This window comes from Triturus cristatus, chromosome 1_2 (genome assembly GCF_964204655.1).
Source record: "Triturus cristatus chromosome 1_2, aTriCri1.1, whole genome shotgun sequence".
Classification (NCBI taxonomy): Eukaryota; Metazoa; Chordata; class Amphibia; order Caudata; family Salamandridae; genus Triturus; species Triturus cristatus.
In genome coordinates this window covers 899059120-899079272 of record NC_140580.1, presented here as the reverse complement: position 1 = coordinate 899079272, position 20153 = coordinate 899059120, and the positions used below count along the sequence as shown (strand labels likewise).

At 45.0% G+C, this 20153-nt stretch overlaps 1 protein-coding gene across 2 annotated transcripts in view; it reads right to left on the bottom strand.

Annotated features, from left to right (window-relative positions):
- AURKAIP1 (aurora kinase A interacting protein 1) overlaps nucleotides 1-20153 on the bottom strand; it is a 48864-nt gene that overhangs the window by 18659 nt on the left and 10052 nt on the right. For both annotated transcript variants that reach the window (XM_085609587.1, XM_085609588.1), the window contains exon 2: nucleotides 9170-9262. In XM_085609587.1, the coding sequence (XP_085465713.1) occupies nucleotides 9170-9221 (52 nt within the window). In that variant the 5' untranslated portion in view covers nucleotides 9222-9262. The remainder of the gene's footprint in view (nucleotides 1-9169; nucleotides 9263-20153) is intronic.

Genomic DNA, 20153 nt, shown 5'->3' with positions numbered 1-20153 from the left:
AGACAGACCGGGGCACGCGCAGCGATCGGGGTCTGCTGCCGACCCCGCTCAGCCACACCACTCCCACCATGACAGTCTCTGTCTCTCCTCACCTGCTGTCACCCTGAAGCGGCGGCTCCTGCAGACGGCCACTGCACACCTCCATCGCCGCAGCCGGTCACTGCTGCACCAGCCGCTCCCCTTCACTCCCAATCCATAGCAGCTGCCTGGCTGGCCCAGTCTCGTAGATGTCCCGCCCCCACTTCCGTGAACGAACGAACTACAGCTCCCGGCGTACCTTGGGTCTACAGCTTCCGGCGCACACTGCGAGTGCTGCCTGTTCTTACTATGTGCTTGTTATAAATTAAGGAAATACTACCATGAGTCTAACTCCATTGGGTGCCAGTAAGAGGGACTTGGTGAGGTGTGACCGAAGGAATTGGGGGACTTTGGAATGTGGCAGTCACAGTGACTGGTACTTAGACTTTAGAAAGCCAGGGGTCACAATTTTGCATGCAGCCCAAGCTACAAAGGCAGACTCTGAGACGGACCGGAGCTGGAAACATTAGGTCAGGTTACACCACTAAGAGCAAAAAAGTCCAGACCAACAAAGAACATTATCGACGATCTAGATATACTGAGCAGCATAGCCACAAACACAACACTACAGCTACTTCATCTTCCTTATCTTTTTGTTTCTCTTTTCCTATCTAGGAAATGGCACAGATGATGTCGTTCATAGGAAGTCTGCGAAGACCCACAGAAACAACAATATCACAGCAGCAGATAGAGATTAATTAGAGGGTCTAAATCACTGAATCCCAAGTGAGAGATGGCAGAGACGGCCCATAAATGGCATCACGTGAGTCTGCACGGTAGACTGCAAGGCTCTCACAGGTAGGGTGACCAGAGTTTGAGAAGTAAAAACCGGGACAGGGAAGACCTAAAAGTAAAACGAGAGCATTTTGCCTTCCTTGCATGTCTGGTCTGTCCCGATTTTTGCGTTGGGGAGCGGGGCCGGTGTGTTTATCAAACTCCTAATGTAAAGTCTGTTTCTTTCAGGCAGTGCAGGGCGAAGTCGGCTGCATGCCCCTAGCAGAGGGGAGAAAGTGGGGAGGAGGGCAGGGCGTCTCAGGGTAGAGACCCTATCATAGCTAAAGATATGTAAAACTCTTCCCTCCTCCCCACTGTGTCCCACCTCTGCCGGGACCATGAAGTCGACTTTCCCCTGCTTTGTCTGAAAGAAACAGAGATTACTTCATGAATGTATACGTTTTAGTGGTGCTTTGCAGGCTGACTTGACCCTTGTACCAAAAACCGGGACATGTATTTGAAATTCAGCAAAGCGTCCGGACGCCGGCATAGTCTATAGTAAACCGGACTGTCGAAATACGGGAGGTCTGGTCACCCTACTCGTCGGGCGCTTCCCCCTTTAAAACACGTAGCAAAATCCCTCATAGCTGCAGCATCCCTACTGTGTGCACTCTCACGTTATGGCTGGTTGTCCCAAAGCCCTCATGTAAGACCCTCCATTGGCGTGCCAACAACCTCTGACCCACACTCGGCAACAAGAAGCACTAAAGGGTCAAGTAATTGGCAAGAGTGCACCACATAATAAATGCACAATGTAAAATCATTTCAATCGCGATTTTTTTAACAAGAAAGATTCGTTGTGATAAAATATATCCCAAGAGCTAGGGATGAAATCTCTGTACATCGTAAAGAGGGTATATTTGGAAACTTTAAGAAACTAAAAGTAACAGACATTCGTTCAGAAATTCATGTAAGCTGTATGGGAAATCTCAGTTACCCCGTCTGCCTTTTACATCTACTTGCTACCTTTCTCTTGCAGACATGAAAGAGGAGATGGGTATCCATTAGGGGTACTCCTGGGGCTCCTTAACTCATTAGTAAAGGTTTTAAGATGTTTTTTTCTTCTAAAAAGTGCAGATCAAATTTTTAAGGCCGTAGTCATTTTCTGCCTAAAGTTCCTAAAAAGTAACAAAAGATGTCCTTGTATTCGTTTACCAACCACACATATGTGTGTGTGCACACACGCCTTCAAACTTTTTAAATGCGATTTTTTAAGTAGTCTTTGTATTTTGCATGACACTACTTGCAAACCTTTGCTCTGATAACTACCAGAATGAAGAACTATTTATACTACTGGTGTATTCTGCTAGGACAAGCGCCGCAGTATTTTAAACCACAATTTTTCTTCATCTTGTTTTTTTCTGTTACTCTTTTCGGATGCCGTGTAGCCTACAGCCGTCTGATGGCCACTGCTATAGAAAACAGTATAAGTAAATTGTGAAAAGGGCTTCTGGGCTCACGAGTGCGACTTCTTTAGGTGACCTGCTAGCAAGGCCTTAATGCCTCTTTCCAATATGCTGGCTCTTTTGCAGAGAATGCAAATGATGACGGTTCCCTTGCGCACTGCATGGCGCAGCAGATTGGCACAGGGCTACATAGTCTCTCACCTACTAAATGTTAGTTTAGAAATGGATTTGCGCCTGTATCGAGGATCAGAATACCTTAGTCTTACATTTAGTATAGAAAGGCACTCCTAATCGTTTGGTGGTGTCATTCTAGTCGTTCCTTTTGTGGTCATTGAATGTAAACTGTTCCTTCTCCAGTGGCTTTGTTTCACACCAGAATGCAGGGCGAAAGAGGTTTGTGCTGCTTAATAGTCCTTTTAGTTGCATCAATTTGACAAGACACCGAGCTCCGAGAGGTGACTTGAGTGGATTCCCTCTCATGTGTTCACTATAGACCACTTCTCCCAAACTCCCTACCGTCTCAAGTATATAGATACTTTGCCAGTCCAGCCCTGGAGAGTGACCGCATTTTACCATAGATGCATAGAAGACATGAATGTGCACTCTTTGCCATGATGTCCGTTTATCATTGAAATGTATAATTTAAGTAAAAACAGTTCTTAGATAAAATGGTTCGCACTTGTTTGCGAGCACAGCATGAAAGAAAGTACAGGCCCATACTCACATTTAACTATGAACTTACCTTCTCCCGAAGCGGGTTTACCCTGGTGTCTAAACATCGCAAATTAAACTACCATCCACTGATTACATGGTTCGCCCATGATGTATGCAATAAAAGTGTACCGCCACCACTTCCCGTAATCCTGCTAGCTGTATATTAAAAACATAAAAACTGTTGTGGATGTGGGCAATTATCATATTTTTATAAAATTAATATCACTTAATTTGCAGGTTCTCTTGTTATAAACTCGAAATTGATGTGGTATGTTCTCCCAACATTTCTTTACAAAATTATTTGGTAAAAGTTATTGTTTTTTAAATTAAGGAAAGATTATACTCGTGCACAGTAAGTCTATGATGGGTTTTACTCTTGAAACCTTTATATGCAAGACGCTTCTTTAGGGTATTGGACCTATGATCGTGTCCTTTTTAGATCTCGCCTAGCTCATGCAGCGCATGCGCTGCTTCGCCTTGGCGAGACTATTGTTGGTTTGGTGCGCGAAGGGAGACAAACCATGTGCGCGCACGGACAGGCGATGTGCACGCGAATGGCGTCTCCTCTCTGCCTCACACGCTCCCACCGCGCAATTGATTCAGCTTGTAGTTTCACTGCGCGCTGCAGCTATACAAGGCAGAGACGCGCTTGTTTCTATTTGTTTTCTTTTGTTACGATTGCAACATTTTTATGCTGATATTACAACAGAGAAGCACCATAGTTACCTACAGTAAAAACCATGGCATAGGAAAATTATTTCCGGCGAAACTTTCAAGTGCAGCGGGGAACCAAACTATGCCTGTTCGCATAAAAAGATGCACTCCTGTTTTTAATTACAACTCGAGGATGTCATCGCACTTCTTTAGGTGCTTGCTGCTTCTGGTATTACTTCTGTCAAAAAAACGAAAGAAAGAAACCAGCTCTCTCTGAATTCTGAGACGCTTGACAAGCAGACATGGTATCTAACGTACGCATCCAGTAAAATCAGTGTTCAGTTTCTTATAATTGGTTGTTGCGTGAGCCCGGATCTGTTGTAGTTGGCTGTTTGGAGTGAGTAAGTCTCTGGGGATTGACGGCACAAAGTGCAGTAGCTCTCTGCGACTGGTTACGGTGTACTCCGCTTCTTCTTGCCATTGTTTGGCTCAAGTGCACAGGCCTTGCCCACTCTGTCACATCAGAGCGGTAGGCACAGGGAGGTAGAGCTAGAGTAGATTCGGCAGTAGGTATCTGGTGCTAGCAAGATTAGTTGTCATCAATCTGGTAAGTAATCACTCCTGCATTAATTAGATAGGGAGTGCTGCATGCAGGAAAAAAGCTTGATGGAATACAGCGGTTTATCTGTTTGCATGTGCAACATGCATCTGAGCTTCTTTAAGTTGGCTGTTAAAGGGGCATTGCCCTAATACAAAAAGCTGTTAACTGACTAAAGGTGACACCCTTGGCTGGAGTCCACTTGTTACCAAAGGCCACTGGGGGTGTTAACTGTCAAAAGTGTATCACAGGGTCGACTTCTGATGAATTGCTCAAAGGATACACAGTGAACCCTGAGCATGTCATGCACATTCTCATTTTTGCCCCTTAATGCATATTTGCCACATCTGGTTTCAGATGACATCTCCCCAATAAATTGAACTCGTTTTTAGGTCTCCACTAGGCAGCGCTTGCACTATCTCTTTGAGACATGTAGTATTCAGGATATGGGCATGAAGCTATGCCCACTTTCTGCCCATCTTTTTAATTGGCTCCTGCATTGTCTTTTGTAAATGGTGTTTACGCACCGCTTGAATTTTTTCAAAACACACAAATAACAGTCATTGTAATTTACAATGCCAATAGCTCAAACGCTCACAAATACGAGACCTGTAAAAGCGCCCCATACCGCGCTTTCACTTAGATGGCGGCTGTACTCCTTTCTTTGGAGGAGCTGTGTCTAAAGAAAGGAGCGTGGCCACCATTAAAGTGAAAGCGTGACGTGGGGCGCTTTTACAAAAAAAATAATCTGTTTATCAACTGAAACATCGTTTATTTTGTGAAAGCGCCCCATACCACACACTCACTTTAATATCAGCCACGCACCTATCTTTAGACACAGGCTGTCTAAAGAAAGGGGCGTGGGTGCCATTAAAGTGAAAGCGCGTCATGGGGCGCTTTTACAAATAAGCATTTGCAATGCAATAGGTCTCGCATTTGCGAGAGTTTAAGCTATTGGCATTGTAAATGGCAATGCCTTTTATTTGTTTTTAAAACCAACACATAAATAAAAGTCACTGTCATTTACAATGCCAATAGCTCAAACTCTCGCAAATGCGAGACCTATTGCATTGCAAATGCTTGTTGTTGATGTGATTGAACTGCCTGAAAGGGAGTTACTTCGCATTCCCCAAATCATTTTAAAGCTACGGTCACATTAACTTCAGTTGAATGCTCTAAAAACATGATTAAAGAAATGTACAAAAAATTATCCAACTACACCTGGATTACTGGCAGAAAGGAAAAAAACAATAAAGGGTCGTTCCCAAGAAATGGTCAAATCACATCCCAGTTAGACTGACCCAGAAACCTTTTATCTTTTTTCAGAAACTGAAAATAGTGACATTCACCAAAAGCGAGCTGACTGGGGCCAAGGGTAAATCTCTATGGGATACCTCCTATCCCATCATACATTCTCAGCTAATGAGGATAATAATCACTATACAGCTCTGCCAACCTAATAGGACTTTCAGTGAATTTCGTTTATGTATTCTATTTACAGTGTTTTTCTCTGGTGGGTATTCGAACACTGCACAGAACTAGAACTACATATGCCAGATTTGCAGAGGATCAGAGCGGGAAGGAGGTAGTGTGTGCTGAGACCAGGTTACCAGGGAATAACTTTGTATGAACAGTGAACTTTTAGGGTACAGAAAGGACTAAAAGAGTATGCTAGAAGTAAGTTATAATAGTACTGGGTGTCTTAACCCTCAAGTGAGAGGTCACTTGATTATTGGAGGTACGGATTCAGAAATATTATCAGAAGCGCCATCCACCGTGACAAAGGATCCTTTCTTAAAACAACTTTGGGGTTAGTTGGAGTGTGGCTGGACTTCAAAACAGGAGACCTGAACTTTTATTAATTTCTTACAAATTTTAAAGTAATTAAGCTTCAAGGAACTTGTGCAATATTTCCTGGCCATAAGCAAGTATATACTACCTATTTTCCCCAGCAATTCTTGAGCCCTTGTAGCATGCCTATCTGTCCACAGTAAAGAATGAATTGACTTTTCCCACTGCCTCTACAGAGTTTCACACAGTAAGGCTGCCTTCTGGGATAACAAAATATACACCTGCAAAAAGCTACACCCAGGATAAACCGTTCCCACCAATACCATCCATAGTTTATTGGACTCTAGCTCTTTACTTATTTGTAGTCCGTTGACTGTTGCAATTGTATGTTTTAGCGACAACGTATAATGAGGAATCTTCTTCTAATTTATACTTCACCAGTATGAACTATAGCCTGACAGAACTGGATGCTGGTGTGTTCTGGAATACTGTGCCATAGGTAAACCGGGTATATGTTCTCCTACACCCCCACCACGGGGATTTCAGTAAATACCTAGGTGACCATCTTTTTCACAGTCAATTCTTCAACAATCCCAAGGGAGATACATTTTCCCCATAGCATGGCACTGCTAAACTTGATACATCGGGTTTCATCAAAGGAAGTGAACTGTCTCTGACAATTCATGAACTGAGGGAGGCCCAGGGGCCCCAACTACAGTCCTTCAAATGTGTTTAAATGGGTCTCTGTACTGGGAATATGGTTCGTAGTTAAGAGTTGAAAACACCATTATTGTAACAGGTACTATTCCCCAATATTAACATACCACCATAATTGTCTTCTATATAACAGGCATTGGCAAACACTATAGGTCTCGCCTTTTAGAGCTATTTACTTTGCAATAATTTTAGCCATATTGTAGAGCAGTGCAGCTGCTGAGCAGAATGGCTAAAAAAAAGTACTATGTCGCAGCCAGACCTTTAAGCTTTTTTTTTAATTAAAAAAAATAGGGCAATGGGTTGCAGGACGAGTCAACACAGAGGGAGGGCGGGTGTTAAACAAGGCCTCAGGTGGTGGGAGAGACAATGGTGGAAGCACACCAACAACATAGTATGAGTGGAAGGAGCTGTGGAAGCACATGGACAATGGAGGGTGGCCTGGAGAGGCTAGAGAAGAAAACTGACACCAGAGGGCACACGTGGGAGTGTCTGGGGTAGCAAAATCACAATGGAGAGTGGTTGAGCGAGCTGGGGGTAATCAAAAGAACAAGGAAGTGGGAGGAAGGAAAAACAGAGGCTACGGGAGGGAGAGAAAGAGGAAACAAGGATGGGAGAGATGTACACGAGGGAAACAGCTGGAACACACAACACTAGCTTAGAATGCTTAAACAAAAACACAAAAGTAGTGCCTGAAAAATATGCAGTGGAAAGTCACAGGTAAAGCATCCATGCTCCAGGGGAGGGAAAAACACAAGAAAAGGAAAGAGAGCCTACAGTTGACTACAAGACAGATTTTCTGCCTTTTTTGTGTTCATTTGGAAGTGTGTCCTGGGAAAAGGAACCTTGTATTTGGGTTCTCGACTTAATGATGCAGTCGATCTAACCAAGCACCCCAAATCTCTGAATAATGGCAAGCTTTGCCAGTGACTGATGGAAATATCTATGCTTTTACACTCAGGTATTTCGGTCTACAACAGATGGGAGTCTCAACAAACAGAGGTGTTCTCTGTTGACCTGCACACTGGACCCTATTCCTTTTAATCTACTCATAAACTCACTTGATGTTAATAGAAGGGATGTTATTTCATGTGTATACCCAGGAGGGGTTTGATACCCCACTTTTAGTCTATGCATATGACACGGTATTATGTATACACTGAGAATAGCCGTTTGAAACTGCTGACTCGCAATGGGACCCATTGTGCAAAGAACCAGTTGAGAATTAATTTCCCAAAATGTACAATGTTCTAATCTGGTAGGGAAAAATCTAATATGAAATAGGCTCAGGATAAATGGTGAGCAGATTATCACATTGGATTTGTTGGGCGTTTCGACACAGGAAGAGGGTAGGTCTAGGAGATCAGGTCAAAATCCGTCCTAATCACAGCCATAAATGGACTGTACAAAAACTAAAAGAGGGAGGGGGGTAGCTATGCCACCTCTGTTTCAGTGGTGGTGCACACTGGCAAGTCAGTCTTAAGTACCCTTCATTAAATAGGGGATTGCTAGCGGCAGCTGGAGGAACAGTAGAAAATGGATTTTCCACATTTCGTCTACAGTTTCTTCATTCAATCCTTATGTGAAGAATTAGATGTTATGAGTGTCATCCCCCTGGCTGCCCTGCACCCCCGTTTACAATGGGTATGTGTACAAGAGTGTCTTATTCTACGATACATTATGGGATCTGCTAAGAACAGACAACACTGCAGGTCTTCATTTACTTCCTAACACCACAACACTTATGTTGAGGTGGACTTAGAACAGCAGTGGCCAACTTCAGAATCAAAAAGAGTGACAGAGATGGTAACTGGGAATGGGTACCAATGATAAATTCATCAGGTGCAAAAAAGCAATAGAACGTGCTTCCAGTATTTACTCATCAAGTCATACAGGGAAAGAAATATTATTAACGTTGCACTGTGCATGTGTTTATTCTACTCTAGATTCGGGTGTTCTGCCAACTGGTCAGTACATAAGATGCTGGAAAAGAAGGTGTAGACATTTATGATTGGAGATCCCATGGATTATATAAGCAGTAAGCGAATTTTCATTTTTATTATTTTGTCAGTACTATAGAAGGTTACGCATGAAGTTTACACTTTCCAAATTTTAAATACAGCAGCATTTCGACAGCAATGGTGGCTCTGAACCTTTACTGTTCACAATGTAATTTTCAGTGCTGCAAACTATACTGATTGTACCAGGTTAAGCAGAACGGGATATTTAACCAATAATAATGAAATGATCTTTGAATGACAGTAGCTTTTTAATAGTGAATTTGGAACTTTCTGAAGTAACTTAGAAATATATTTTTTTTACTGAATAAAAAAAAAAAAAATCTGTAAATTTTATTTTGTACTGAACTTAATGGCTATATTCTAAGAACTGACGTACATTTAGCACTGATTGACAGAATATAAAATGTAGCTTTCATTACCTGCAAATCTGGATGATTTTGCCAAATGAGCGCCTAGTCGTGAGAACCACATGATTTTAATTTGTTCATTCAGCTTCTTTCATAGAGATACGTCTGTCAAAACAAGAACAAATGTTAAATCCCATTCTTGAACCACATAGAAAATATATTTACCCCGCTGCAATACTCATAACAAAAAAGTTACAACAATAGCACTATTGACTTTGGGTGAGCAAAGTCATACAGTTGAAAATTCTGGGTTAGCTCGGTTTTGCCTAAGAAACTTCTAACCTTTCTTTGAAAAAATTTTTTTTCTTTTTAAATTTGGTGCTGTAATGAGCTACGTATAGGAGGATGTAATGTTTGTCCTGTTAGCCTGCATTATATTCAAATCACTTAAGGGAAGAAAGTGGTATCAACTGCTACACCTGGAGTGCCCTCAGCTACACCTTGATTTACGCTAGCAGTCAATGCACGCACCGAGTTATGAAGACACGTCTTGCTAATCCCCTAACCCATCGGCAGCAAACAGGAGTCTGCTGAATTGCTGTCAACTCTGCAATCTCATAGATAGTCAAAATGTGCATGATGGTTCTTTTGCTACCTTTAGAGTTTGGGTGAATGAGTGTATATGTGCAACTCTGAGTTGGGCCGTAGATCTTGTTGTAATTACTATTACCCTAGATTGTTGTCCTGCTTCAATTTGTGCCTCTTTTAGAGGTCTCCAACAGGCAGCTCAGGAGCTACTGGTAGCTCGCCATTACCCTAGAAGTAGCTCCCAGAAGTGCAGTCCAGCACAGTATGCAATTTAGAGGGTCTAGCTCAGGCTTCTCCAACAAATACTTTATGAGCTACTGGTAGCTCTCCAACTAACTGTAAATAACTTGCCTTTGTGAAGGCCAGCATACTAAAGTAAAAGCTTTGGCTTGGTTGAATTATTTTAAGCATACCAAAATTGAAAAGTGTTTATTTGAAAAAAATGTGTCTGTTTTCAGAACTCATACACTTAGCTAATGTTTGGTGACAAATGACTGGATTTCCAAACTATATTTAAGGCTGATATTTGAGAGAGAAATAATGAGGCACTGAGGAAGCATTATTAAAGTAATTTCCTTGGTGCCAGAAGCTTTGCAGCTATGACTCCTGTATTAACCATGTACATGCATTGTAAATAGCTAAAGCCATTTTCGCATTACTGCTGGCAACCTTGCCTGGTGCACTGAGGTAATCACAGTTGGTAATCTTGCTTGGGGTGGCCAATAATGTAATGTAGTCTGACTTGGTCACTACCACCACACTGATAATATTAGTACCGCAGAATTGTAGGAAAGAGCCCTTTCAGACATGGACACCCACACTTTTTGCCAACTGATATTCTTGACAGGATGAGCACTGGGTACCTGCTAAACAGGCCCTAGTGCCAATGCTTTTTTTCTAAAAAACTGCAGCATGTTTTAATTGTAATCCATTTGGCAAAGACTTTAGCACCCCTGTAAATGTCCCAGGGCCTGGGTACTAAAGAGTCCCTGTGGGCTGCATCTTGTATTATGCCACCCAAAGGGACCACCACAAAAACTGCATACAGACTGGCACTTCCAGGATGCGTGAAGGGGTGCAAGCCTTTCTGAATACACGACATTGCACACTCCCTGTGTGCAAAACCCAAATCCCCTGCAAGTCTTATATGTAAGTCACCCCTACAGCAGGCCTTAGAGCCCTACAGCAGGGTGCATTATAATCCACGTGAGGGCATATCTGCATGAGCAGGTATGCCTCTGTGATGCCTAGTCCCATTACTAGGCCATTGCAAGTGATCAGGCAACCATGTTAAAGGTATGTACTGGGCACTGATTTTTACAAGTTACACAGCTACATAATGGCTGCAGTGAAAATAATAGTGTTTGGAATTAAACACCTTGTCTCAACAAATCTGTCCTGATGCCAGTGTCAGATTTATTGTGACATGCACCCAGAGGACACCTTAGAGATGCCCCCTGAAAACCGTCTAGTCCTCTAGTGTGCTGGTTAACTGGTATCGTCCAGCCTGCCACCACAGACAGGTTTCTGACCCAATGCAGGTGAGTAAGCACTGACAGAGGCTAGAAACAATGCCTTCTCCGAAGGAAGATGATCACACCTGATCCAGCAGGATGGCTAGTAAAATCATCATATCAAGGACAGAGGTTTCAAAGCCCCTGCCACCTTGTATATGCAACCATGGTTTCCCCAGACCTGGGGAACACCACCCCTGCCTTGAGTCCCAGGTGGAAAAATTAAATAGGGAGAAGGTGTGTCACACTTACAGGCTAGTGAGTAGAAATTGGTGTAGACCGTGCACACCTCAATGGTAATGCTTAAACCAGTGTTCAATGGAAATATTTGATCTGTGTGCTGCACCCTTCTTTGTGTTTACCTTCCACAGTGATACAAGAGAAATGGGGCCAGCAGCCAACTGGCTACCTGGACAAAGGTGCACACTAATTTTAAGATAAACTATGTTACACGTCAATATATATTAAAAGTAGTGCACACCTTTGTCCAGGTAGCCAGTTGGCTGCTGGCCCCATTTCTCTTGTACACTTACAGGCTAGGCACACCCCTAAGGTGGGCCACCCAGAGTGGACAGTCAAGGGAAGGTTTCCCCAACTTGGAAACATCTAGGTCATATAAGGGGTGTAGTCACCCCAGGTGTAAAGTAAGCCGTTGGCTACTACCCCACAGTCCTCAAAATATACCTGAATTCAGTATTTAGGGGGTTTCCTCTGACACCAAGAACTCATATTCGTCTACTGGGAAACAAAGAAGAGTCATGAGAACTGAGGGCCTGCACCGAAATTGGTGCCAAACCCTGCCTGGCTGCTTGCACCATGACAATCACAAAGACCGACTCATATAGAAGCTGAACAGCCTCCCCAAACCTGTGAAGGACTGTTCTCCCCTTCAACAACCAAACAGCATCTCTTTTGAGGTGGAGGAGCCATCCCCCTGCAGGCAACGACTGCAATGGTGTGGTCCCTGTGTTGCTGGCCATCGGTCCCACCGAGAGAGCATCACTTCAGCAAGATGTCTTTGTGGCTCTGCGAGGTCAGATCCGTCTTCCTGCTGAGTTTGGAAATGCCAGTCCCCCACGAGACGCCCAGCACCAAAACCATGGGTACTGGAGCAGTTGCTGTAGGAAAGCTTGTTGTGTATCCATTCCAGGCACAACAGACGCCAACCTGCCGTCAAGGGACTTCAGGCTCCATGAGGCCATCAGAGTGGTCCTGCTGCCCGGTTTTCTTTCCCTCTCCAGGTCACCAAATCAAAGTGAGAACCTCTAACTACAGCGACCTGCCGGACTAAAAGTATCTGCACCCAAGCCCCAGCTCGGGTTCATGTAAACTGGCTGTATCCTTGTGCTGCAGAGCCCTCATTTGGGTTCTGCTGAGCTTGTCCCCAAGTCCCCACTTGCAGCCTTTCATTTGCAGGTACTTCTTCCATTGACTTTAACGTATAGCTCTCGAGGCTACCAACGCAACCAGCACCTCTGCATCCAGATTTACCAGGGCATGTAAACCCGAACTGCTGATGGTTTCTTGCACATGTTCCCCTAAGTACCTTTCTCTCATATGATAACATTACCGCGTTCGAGGCTCATGCCTCAAAACTGTAATACGACTATATTTTTCTATTTCTACAAATTATATTAAAAATCTGTGTTTTTTTTCTAAATTGGTCTTGGATTTCCTTCTTGAGTGCGTGTCTCATTTATTGGCTCTGTGTGTACAACAAATGCTTAACACTGCCCTCTGATAAGCCTAAACTGCTCGTCCACACTACCACAAATAGAGTACTTGGGATTATTAATCTAAGCCATGTAAGCCATGTAGACCAATAAGGGTCGTCTGTTCTTTTTGCATGGTGTGCCCTTACATTATCACTACAACACAAAAAGGCCAGCTTCCTATAGCTATGATTTCCATTCAACATAAGTAGCTCTTATTGCCAAAAAGGTACACTAAAAATGACAGGCAGAGAGAGTAGGCCTTGTACACAGAACCGTGCAGGACTAATTGATACTGCAACTAAGATGTGGTCTTCTGCCTCGATCTAATAGGCAATCATTACAACACCAGAAGGGTTGGATCTTGAGATATAGATTCAGCATACACATAGGTACAGTGAATCTAATTTTCCTCATTTTCACCTCAAATGCATACATCACTTGAGTGTAGAGTAGAGGTTTTATGTTCTGGTCCTGAAGAAACACCACAGATCCCGTTTGGACTATAATGGCGTGAAACAGGACGACCTCAGTATAAGAAAAAAACGCTAATATTGATACTGTGGGACTGTCACAGCTCATAAGTTTCTAAATGATAGCGCTCAAATCTTTGTTTTTATACCTACTAAGGGTACCACTTGATTAAAAAGGTTACGGTACACCTTTTGTAGTTTTAATACACTTTTACACAAACTACCTTACTTTCACATTCCTGCTTTTACCAATACAGCAAATAATGAAGATCTCTGATAAAGAGTCCTCTTACGGGGCCCGTGGTGAATTGCACCACTGGCCCCAAGAGGAGCAAAAGCACAGTGATGAAGCATGACACCCTTTCGGTTGTGTGAGGGCTTTATTGTCCAAAGAGGTAGATTTCCCAGAAGTAATTGACTTTCCAACCTCACCTTTCTTTCCACTTCAGGAACAGCCTCTCTACATTTGTATGCATGCACTAAAAATTATCATGGGGTCGTTGCTGAAGAGCAGGTGGGACAATTTCAGTGCAGACAAGGCTCGTAAGAAGAGTTAATCTTTGTACATTTAAGGTGATACGATGGCGGACCTTTAAGTTAATTGTAAACAAAGGTCAAGAATTTGTCATGATGTGCGCATGGCTTAGGGGCCGAGCGAAATGGCAGCATAGTCCTAGCAGGGCTCCGACTCTTGGGTCTCTGATACCCTGAAATCCGGACATCCAGCTGATCCTGCGGCGACGGAAGATCTGCTGAAGTGTGACGGAGTGGTGAGGGCCAACGATCGAAACGATATCGCAAGGGACCAGGGCTCATGAGGAGTCTCTTTTCATACAGACGATCTGAGGCCTGCAGACGGTGATGCACACGCTGGGCGTAGCCAAAGGTTGGGAGGCGAGTGAGAAAGAACTGGCGAGATATCACTGCGCCGCCGAGCACCATTCACAGACAGAGGCGAGGAGACGTGCGATTATATACAGAGGGCCGTCTAGGAGCATAGCACGTTCGTACCAGGCAGAGCTGATAGACAAACGGGCTATATATCAGAGGGAGCGGCTTTGCTCCTCCGCCTTCCCACACAACACCACAGGGGAAGACACGGTAATCGGATCAAATATCTGGGCTTGTAAATCCAGAGGACACCCCCAAATCACCCATAGCCCCTGTCCTCTGCCAGACTGCCGGCTACAGCGCACAGGGATGCACAAGGCTAAACTGGGATAAGGAGACCCCTGCTGGGAGCAAAGAGGTGCGCAAACGGCTGAGACCAGGCCCAGGGGATCAGGGAGCCAGGAAGCATTCATGGAGCCCGCACTGAAACAAGAGCCACATATTGGAGCTCGAATGGAGGGAATAACAGCAAGGTGGTAGTTGGCCCTGGGTACTAGTGAACCTGGAGAGCAGCAGTCATGCAACAGAAAATGGCTGAATGGTGACGAGCTACAGGAGGCAGCTGGGATCAAGACCTTGTTGGAAGGGGCAGTGAGGAGGACTGCCCATACAGATCGTACTAGGATCGATAAAGTGCAGCAAAGGTTCAAGACACCATAAGTAGGGACCGACCCCAACAGACAGATAATGCGCCTGATACAGGCGAGGGGGCGAACCAAGGTACAGGACAGCCGTTCAGTGAGATCCCACATGCCATGCACAAGGCCAGGTTGCCCTAAGAAGGGAAATTTGACGGCACCCACGGAGAAGAACAGACTAGAGAGCAGGAATCCTCGAATAACTCAAAATATAGTAGGTTACTACATAGAGCACCCGAATGAAGCCAAAGGGACACGCAGGGGCACAGACTAACAAGATGGATAAATATGCGTTCCAAATGCAAACGGCGATAACCCAGGCCCAGCAACCGGAAGAGCCGGCAGAACCCTCACTGAGCGCGATTATGGCAGCCATTGCAGATCCGAAGGGCATGAAAGACCCCATGATCGATGCAGTAACTGTGGATGTCAATCTCCTGAGAGCGGATCTCTGGAAAATGGCAGACAAGGTCGCCGCAACAGAAATAGAGGTGACGCATCTGCAGACCAATACGAAGAGCCTAGAGAAACGAGTTCAGGCCCTCACAAAAAAAACCAGAAGCAATGGCGGCCAAACTGAAAGCTCAAGAAGGGCGGGCATGAAGGAACAACATAAAAGTGGTGGGGGTCCCAGAGGTTCAAGGAGGGACCCAGTGTGGACTTGTTTCTGGAGGACTTAATTCTAAACCAACTGAAGCCAAAACGACTCTCCAGCTACTTTACAATTGAGCAGGCACACAGAGCGCCTATCCCCAAGCCTAAGCCAGGTGCCCCGTCCAGGACCATATATTGCGAGGATCCTCAACTTCTGAGAAAGAGATATTATCCTGCAGACAGCATGCTTGCATGGAGACCCACATTATGAGAACGCTGTGATCTGGTTCTTTCCGGACTTTACACTGCATGTCCAATGGCAAAGAGGAGCCTTTGAGGGAGTAAAGAGAGAAATGCGAGCCAAAGAAATGAAGTAATCCATGATGTTTCCGGCAAAATTAAGAATCATCCCCGAAGGGAAAACATGTTTTTTTAACTCTGCAGAGGAAGCAAGGGAGTGGTTGGTGGGGTGGCGCAACGTGGGCCAAAACTCTCAACATGGGAGACGACGAGGACAGCAAAAGACGACATTGGAGAGCATTGAGTAAGGAAGTGCCTGCCCAGGCAACAGGCGCAGTGGAAGGTGGGTCTGGAATATGAAGAAACCCGCGGAAGACATATTCAGAGGACAGCGAAGGGCAGGTCGTATGCCACGGTTCAGGTGGGAGGGGGTGGGGGATCTATGAGAACAGACTCTCGCCCATAGAGACAATCTTGGCAATTAAAAGTCAGTTAAGTTGCTGCAGGACTAAAACAAACATTAAAAGATCTGAGGGAGTGGAGAGACCTGGAGGGGGTATTTTTATAGTTCGGCACCTGCCAACCCCCATATAGTTACTAGGTTCAGGGCGACAGGCACTCTGCGAGTTGGGGAGGCGGGTGGTTGTCACACCCGCCAGCAGGGTAGCAGGGAGGGGGGGGGAAGTTAAAGGTGGGGGAATGATGTGTTTAATATGTCTATATTGTGTTAATGTCTTTTATTTACTATTGAGACGTCGGTTTGTGATGCTAGTACAGCATGCTGATGTTGTGGTGGGAGAACCAGTACAGACATGGCATCTGCAGAGGTTGTGACATCCCAGGGGAAGGGTCAGAACGCAAAAGGGCAGCAACAGGGGGAGCATCGAGGGAATACTAGCTTCAGAGTCATGTCATGGAATGTGAATGGTTCGGGGAATCGTATTAAACCAACGATAGTACTACAGTACCTGCATTGACACTACCTGGATGTGGTGTTGCTTCAAGAAACCCACCAGAAGGGTAATAGGTATCGAACAATAGATAAGTATGGGTATAAGCTAGTCGCCCATGCCGGTTATAATACTTGTAAAGACGGGCCTCCCACTGGTGGTATGGAAGATTTGGCACGACCCCCTGGGAAGGTCTGTGGCCCTCACAAAAAGGTGGGAGGGACAGACTATTAATGTTGTCTCAAGTTACATAATGCCGGCCATACAGTCAGAGGCGTTCTCAGTGCTGGGGACCCTAATGGTTGATCTCCTAACAGGGCTACTGATGCTGGGGGGCGACATGAACTCCACTATTGACCCAGGGCAAGATAGAGAAACTACGACAACTAGAGGGAGAGGAGTGGAGCCACTTCGAGTATTTGTCGAGGCCATGGGCTTAGTGGATCTATGGCGGCTCAAGGGCGAGCCAGTTTTCAGGCCTACTTGACCTGCCTGGTGAGTGGTATCTGCAGCCGCAGTGCCAGGTGAAGGCTCTAGGGGGCGAACATGAAAATGCGGGAAAGCACAGGCAGTCAAGTGCACGCACCACCTAGCATAGTGGTGGTGGTGCGGTGCGCGATGTATCGTCTATGTGGGTCCCAGGGCCGTCAACCTTGTAGCGCGCGAAAGAACTACCAATGACGGCCCTGGACATAATTTTTGGCTAGCCCCGCGCTGTGCTGCTAAAATGCAGCAGTGACGCAGCACGCCACCACGCTCTCTCTTGAGTGGAGTCGGAAGTGCAGGGCGATTTGGCTTGCAGTGAGTCTACACAGAGAGGTAAGTCGAGCTATAACGGGTGATCATATGATTCACCTGTGGATTGTTTTATGACTAAATTCATGTTGATTAGTCAATTCTCATAGTGTCCAACTATGGGTCAAATTACTTTGTGAACTAGGCAAATGTACATACTCGTTTTACAGTGCTGAACTGGTGTTAATTGATTCTAAGGTATTAGGCAAAACTCACTTGTTTCGCAAACAAGAATGCAGACTAAAGGTAACTTTTGCACCAGGGTATCTTGTGTTCTCAATGCTCGTTTTTTAAATAAACGCACTGCCTATAGCCAATTGATCACGGCATGTTTCGATTTTTCCTTGAAGGGATGACTTGTTTGATCTGAGAAGAAATGGCATTGGGATTTTCATTAGCAGTGCACAGTTTAAACGTTGACATTTCTGTTTTTGTGTAGCTTGAGTCTGGACTTAAAAGGCATCATGGTTCTTGTATATTCTATCGTACTGAGATGGAGGCTTTAACAATACCGTGTGTTGGTGTACAAAAATGTCTGCATTATGTCTCTAAAGTAGCAAAAAACAGAAACTCTAAGTCAAACTGTCCAGAAATCATATTCCATAATGTTTTTGGGAACGTTAAAGAATTCCTTTCTAACCTTAGTGAAAAGTGTGAAATATTTGCTGCATAATGCACAAAATCTTGTTCTGTTTTTTTTCAATTCTTATTTATGTGTCGTAAAATCTGAGAGTGGTAAACGTAACTATGTTAAGGTTAGTAAAAAAAAACTTTATTACCAGAACACTCCCATTTAATTTCGCTTACCAATGGCATTTTAATGTGGATTTCATTAAAAAAATATCTCCGAGGCAAGAGAAAAAAGGCTTTCCGATGTTAGTTGGCAATTATGAAGGGAACAGAGGCGAGTGTGTGTGGTCAGCCAGCAAACCCCGCTACGCATGGGCAGATCAAGGCTCTCGGCGGCAGCATTTCGTGCCTGCATGCTGGGCGGCAGTGATAGTTTTGGTGGGCTTACGGTTACCCCTGTTATGATGGTATTTTAAAGTCGATTTCATACTTGTTTCAAAAAATATCTCAGAGGTCAGAGAAAAAAGGCTTTCATTGAAGGTTTCATAGCTCTATAGGCAAGATGTTGGCAATTATGAAGGGAACAGGGGCCAGTGTGTGGTCATGTAGCAAGCCTCGTTACGCGTGGGCAGATCAAGGCTCTCGGCGGCAGCCATTTTGCGCTGGCATGCTGGGCGGCAGTGATAGCAGCTTCGGTGGGCTGCAGCCCAGCAAACCCTCACAGAGTCACTTTTGTGATTGCCCGTTGCCATGAGATTGTGCCGGTGTCAAGGAGAAACTGTTGGAGATACATTGAACCATTTGGGTGATGGGCACATCCTTGTGCACCTGCGCAGTTTGTGGCCTGTGGCATTCGAGGCTGCTCTGTGCGGATAGTAAGGGTGTTCTAGCGTGTTGGGGGGACGTCCTGGTAGGCGGTGCAGTGGTCGGAACCTAGGGCCAGATCATTATCACAGGGTTTAACCCATTCTGTGCCTTGTTATGGGGAAATGCAGCTTTAACATATGCCCCTTAGTTCTGGTGACTTCGCAATACTCATTTGGGACAGCGCTGGGGGTCAGTCACTCTGAATCACTGGTTCTATCCACAGCCGTATAGAAGCAGGTTGTATCCTCTGCCGGTGGGTTAGATTGATAATAGGGCACTTCAGTGTGTCTCAGTTCCCCTGCTGGCGCCTGGTCATGAATGCGCTCAACAAGGGTGGTGCTGCCAGGCAGTATTTAAAAGGGCAGTTTGTTACTGATTCTTTCAAGTAGCGCCTTTAAAGACACTTGACTTGAGTAAGCATGCCTAAACAGACTGTGAAGAGTGCAAGGTGGGAGTGAGGCAGGAGCTGAGCCTCTTATGAAACATTAAAACCCTTGTTAAATGTTGAGGTTAGATCGGCCCATCCGAAGACTTGGAAACTGGCACGAACTGCTGTTCTTAACATCCTTAAGTTAAGTGGATTCTGTGACAGCCGGAGCCTGTCAGTTTGTTGTTCTGCCTGTGAGATTTGGCTGGAGAAAGATGCCAATAACCTCATTTTTATTGCCCACATCGCTGTTGGTCCATCTTAATTGCACTTTGTCCTCAATGTCGATGTTGCATGCTCGGTTAACAAACTCAGCGGAGGGAAGTAGCGCCCAAGGCATTCTTGAAAGTTAAGGGTGAAGGTTGTGCAGAGAGGTCACAGTCCACCTGGAGTGCCAGTGTCGTGTGTATCCTTGGCTGATCCCTCACTTCTCGGTCTTCGATTCTCATATTGGCTGGAACCTTGAACGGGGGTGTTTTATACAGGGCCACTGCTGTGCCTCACGGTGACGACAAAGATGACTTACTAAAGCAAGTCAATTAAGGACAGCAGCAACCTGAGTAAAGTTCACAATTCTACTGAGAAGGCGGGCGGCACAGCAGAGTTATTGACAACCCTGCTGTGGTTAGCAGCGGTCTGCTGGCTTTCTGTGGCAGACACAGGTTTAGGGCTAGCACGTGACTCCAGGTCATGCAGACAAAGCTCTTACAGTCCTGGTCTTCTTGTTACAAGTCAGGGCTTTCAGGTGTCCGGCTGGCTCAATTAGAAGAAAAAAAACAAGACTACAACCCTCAGAA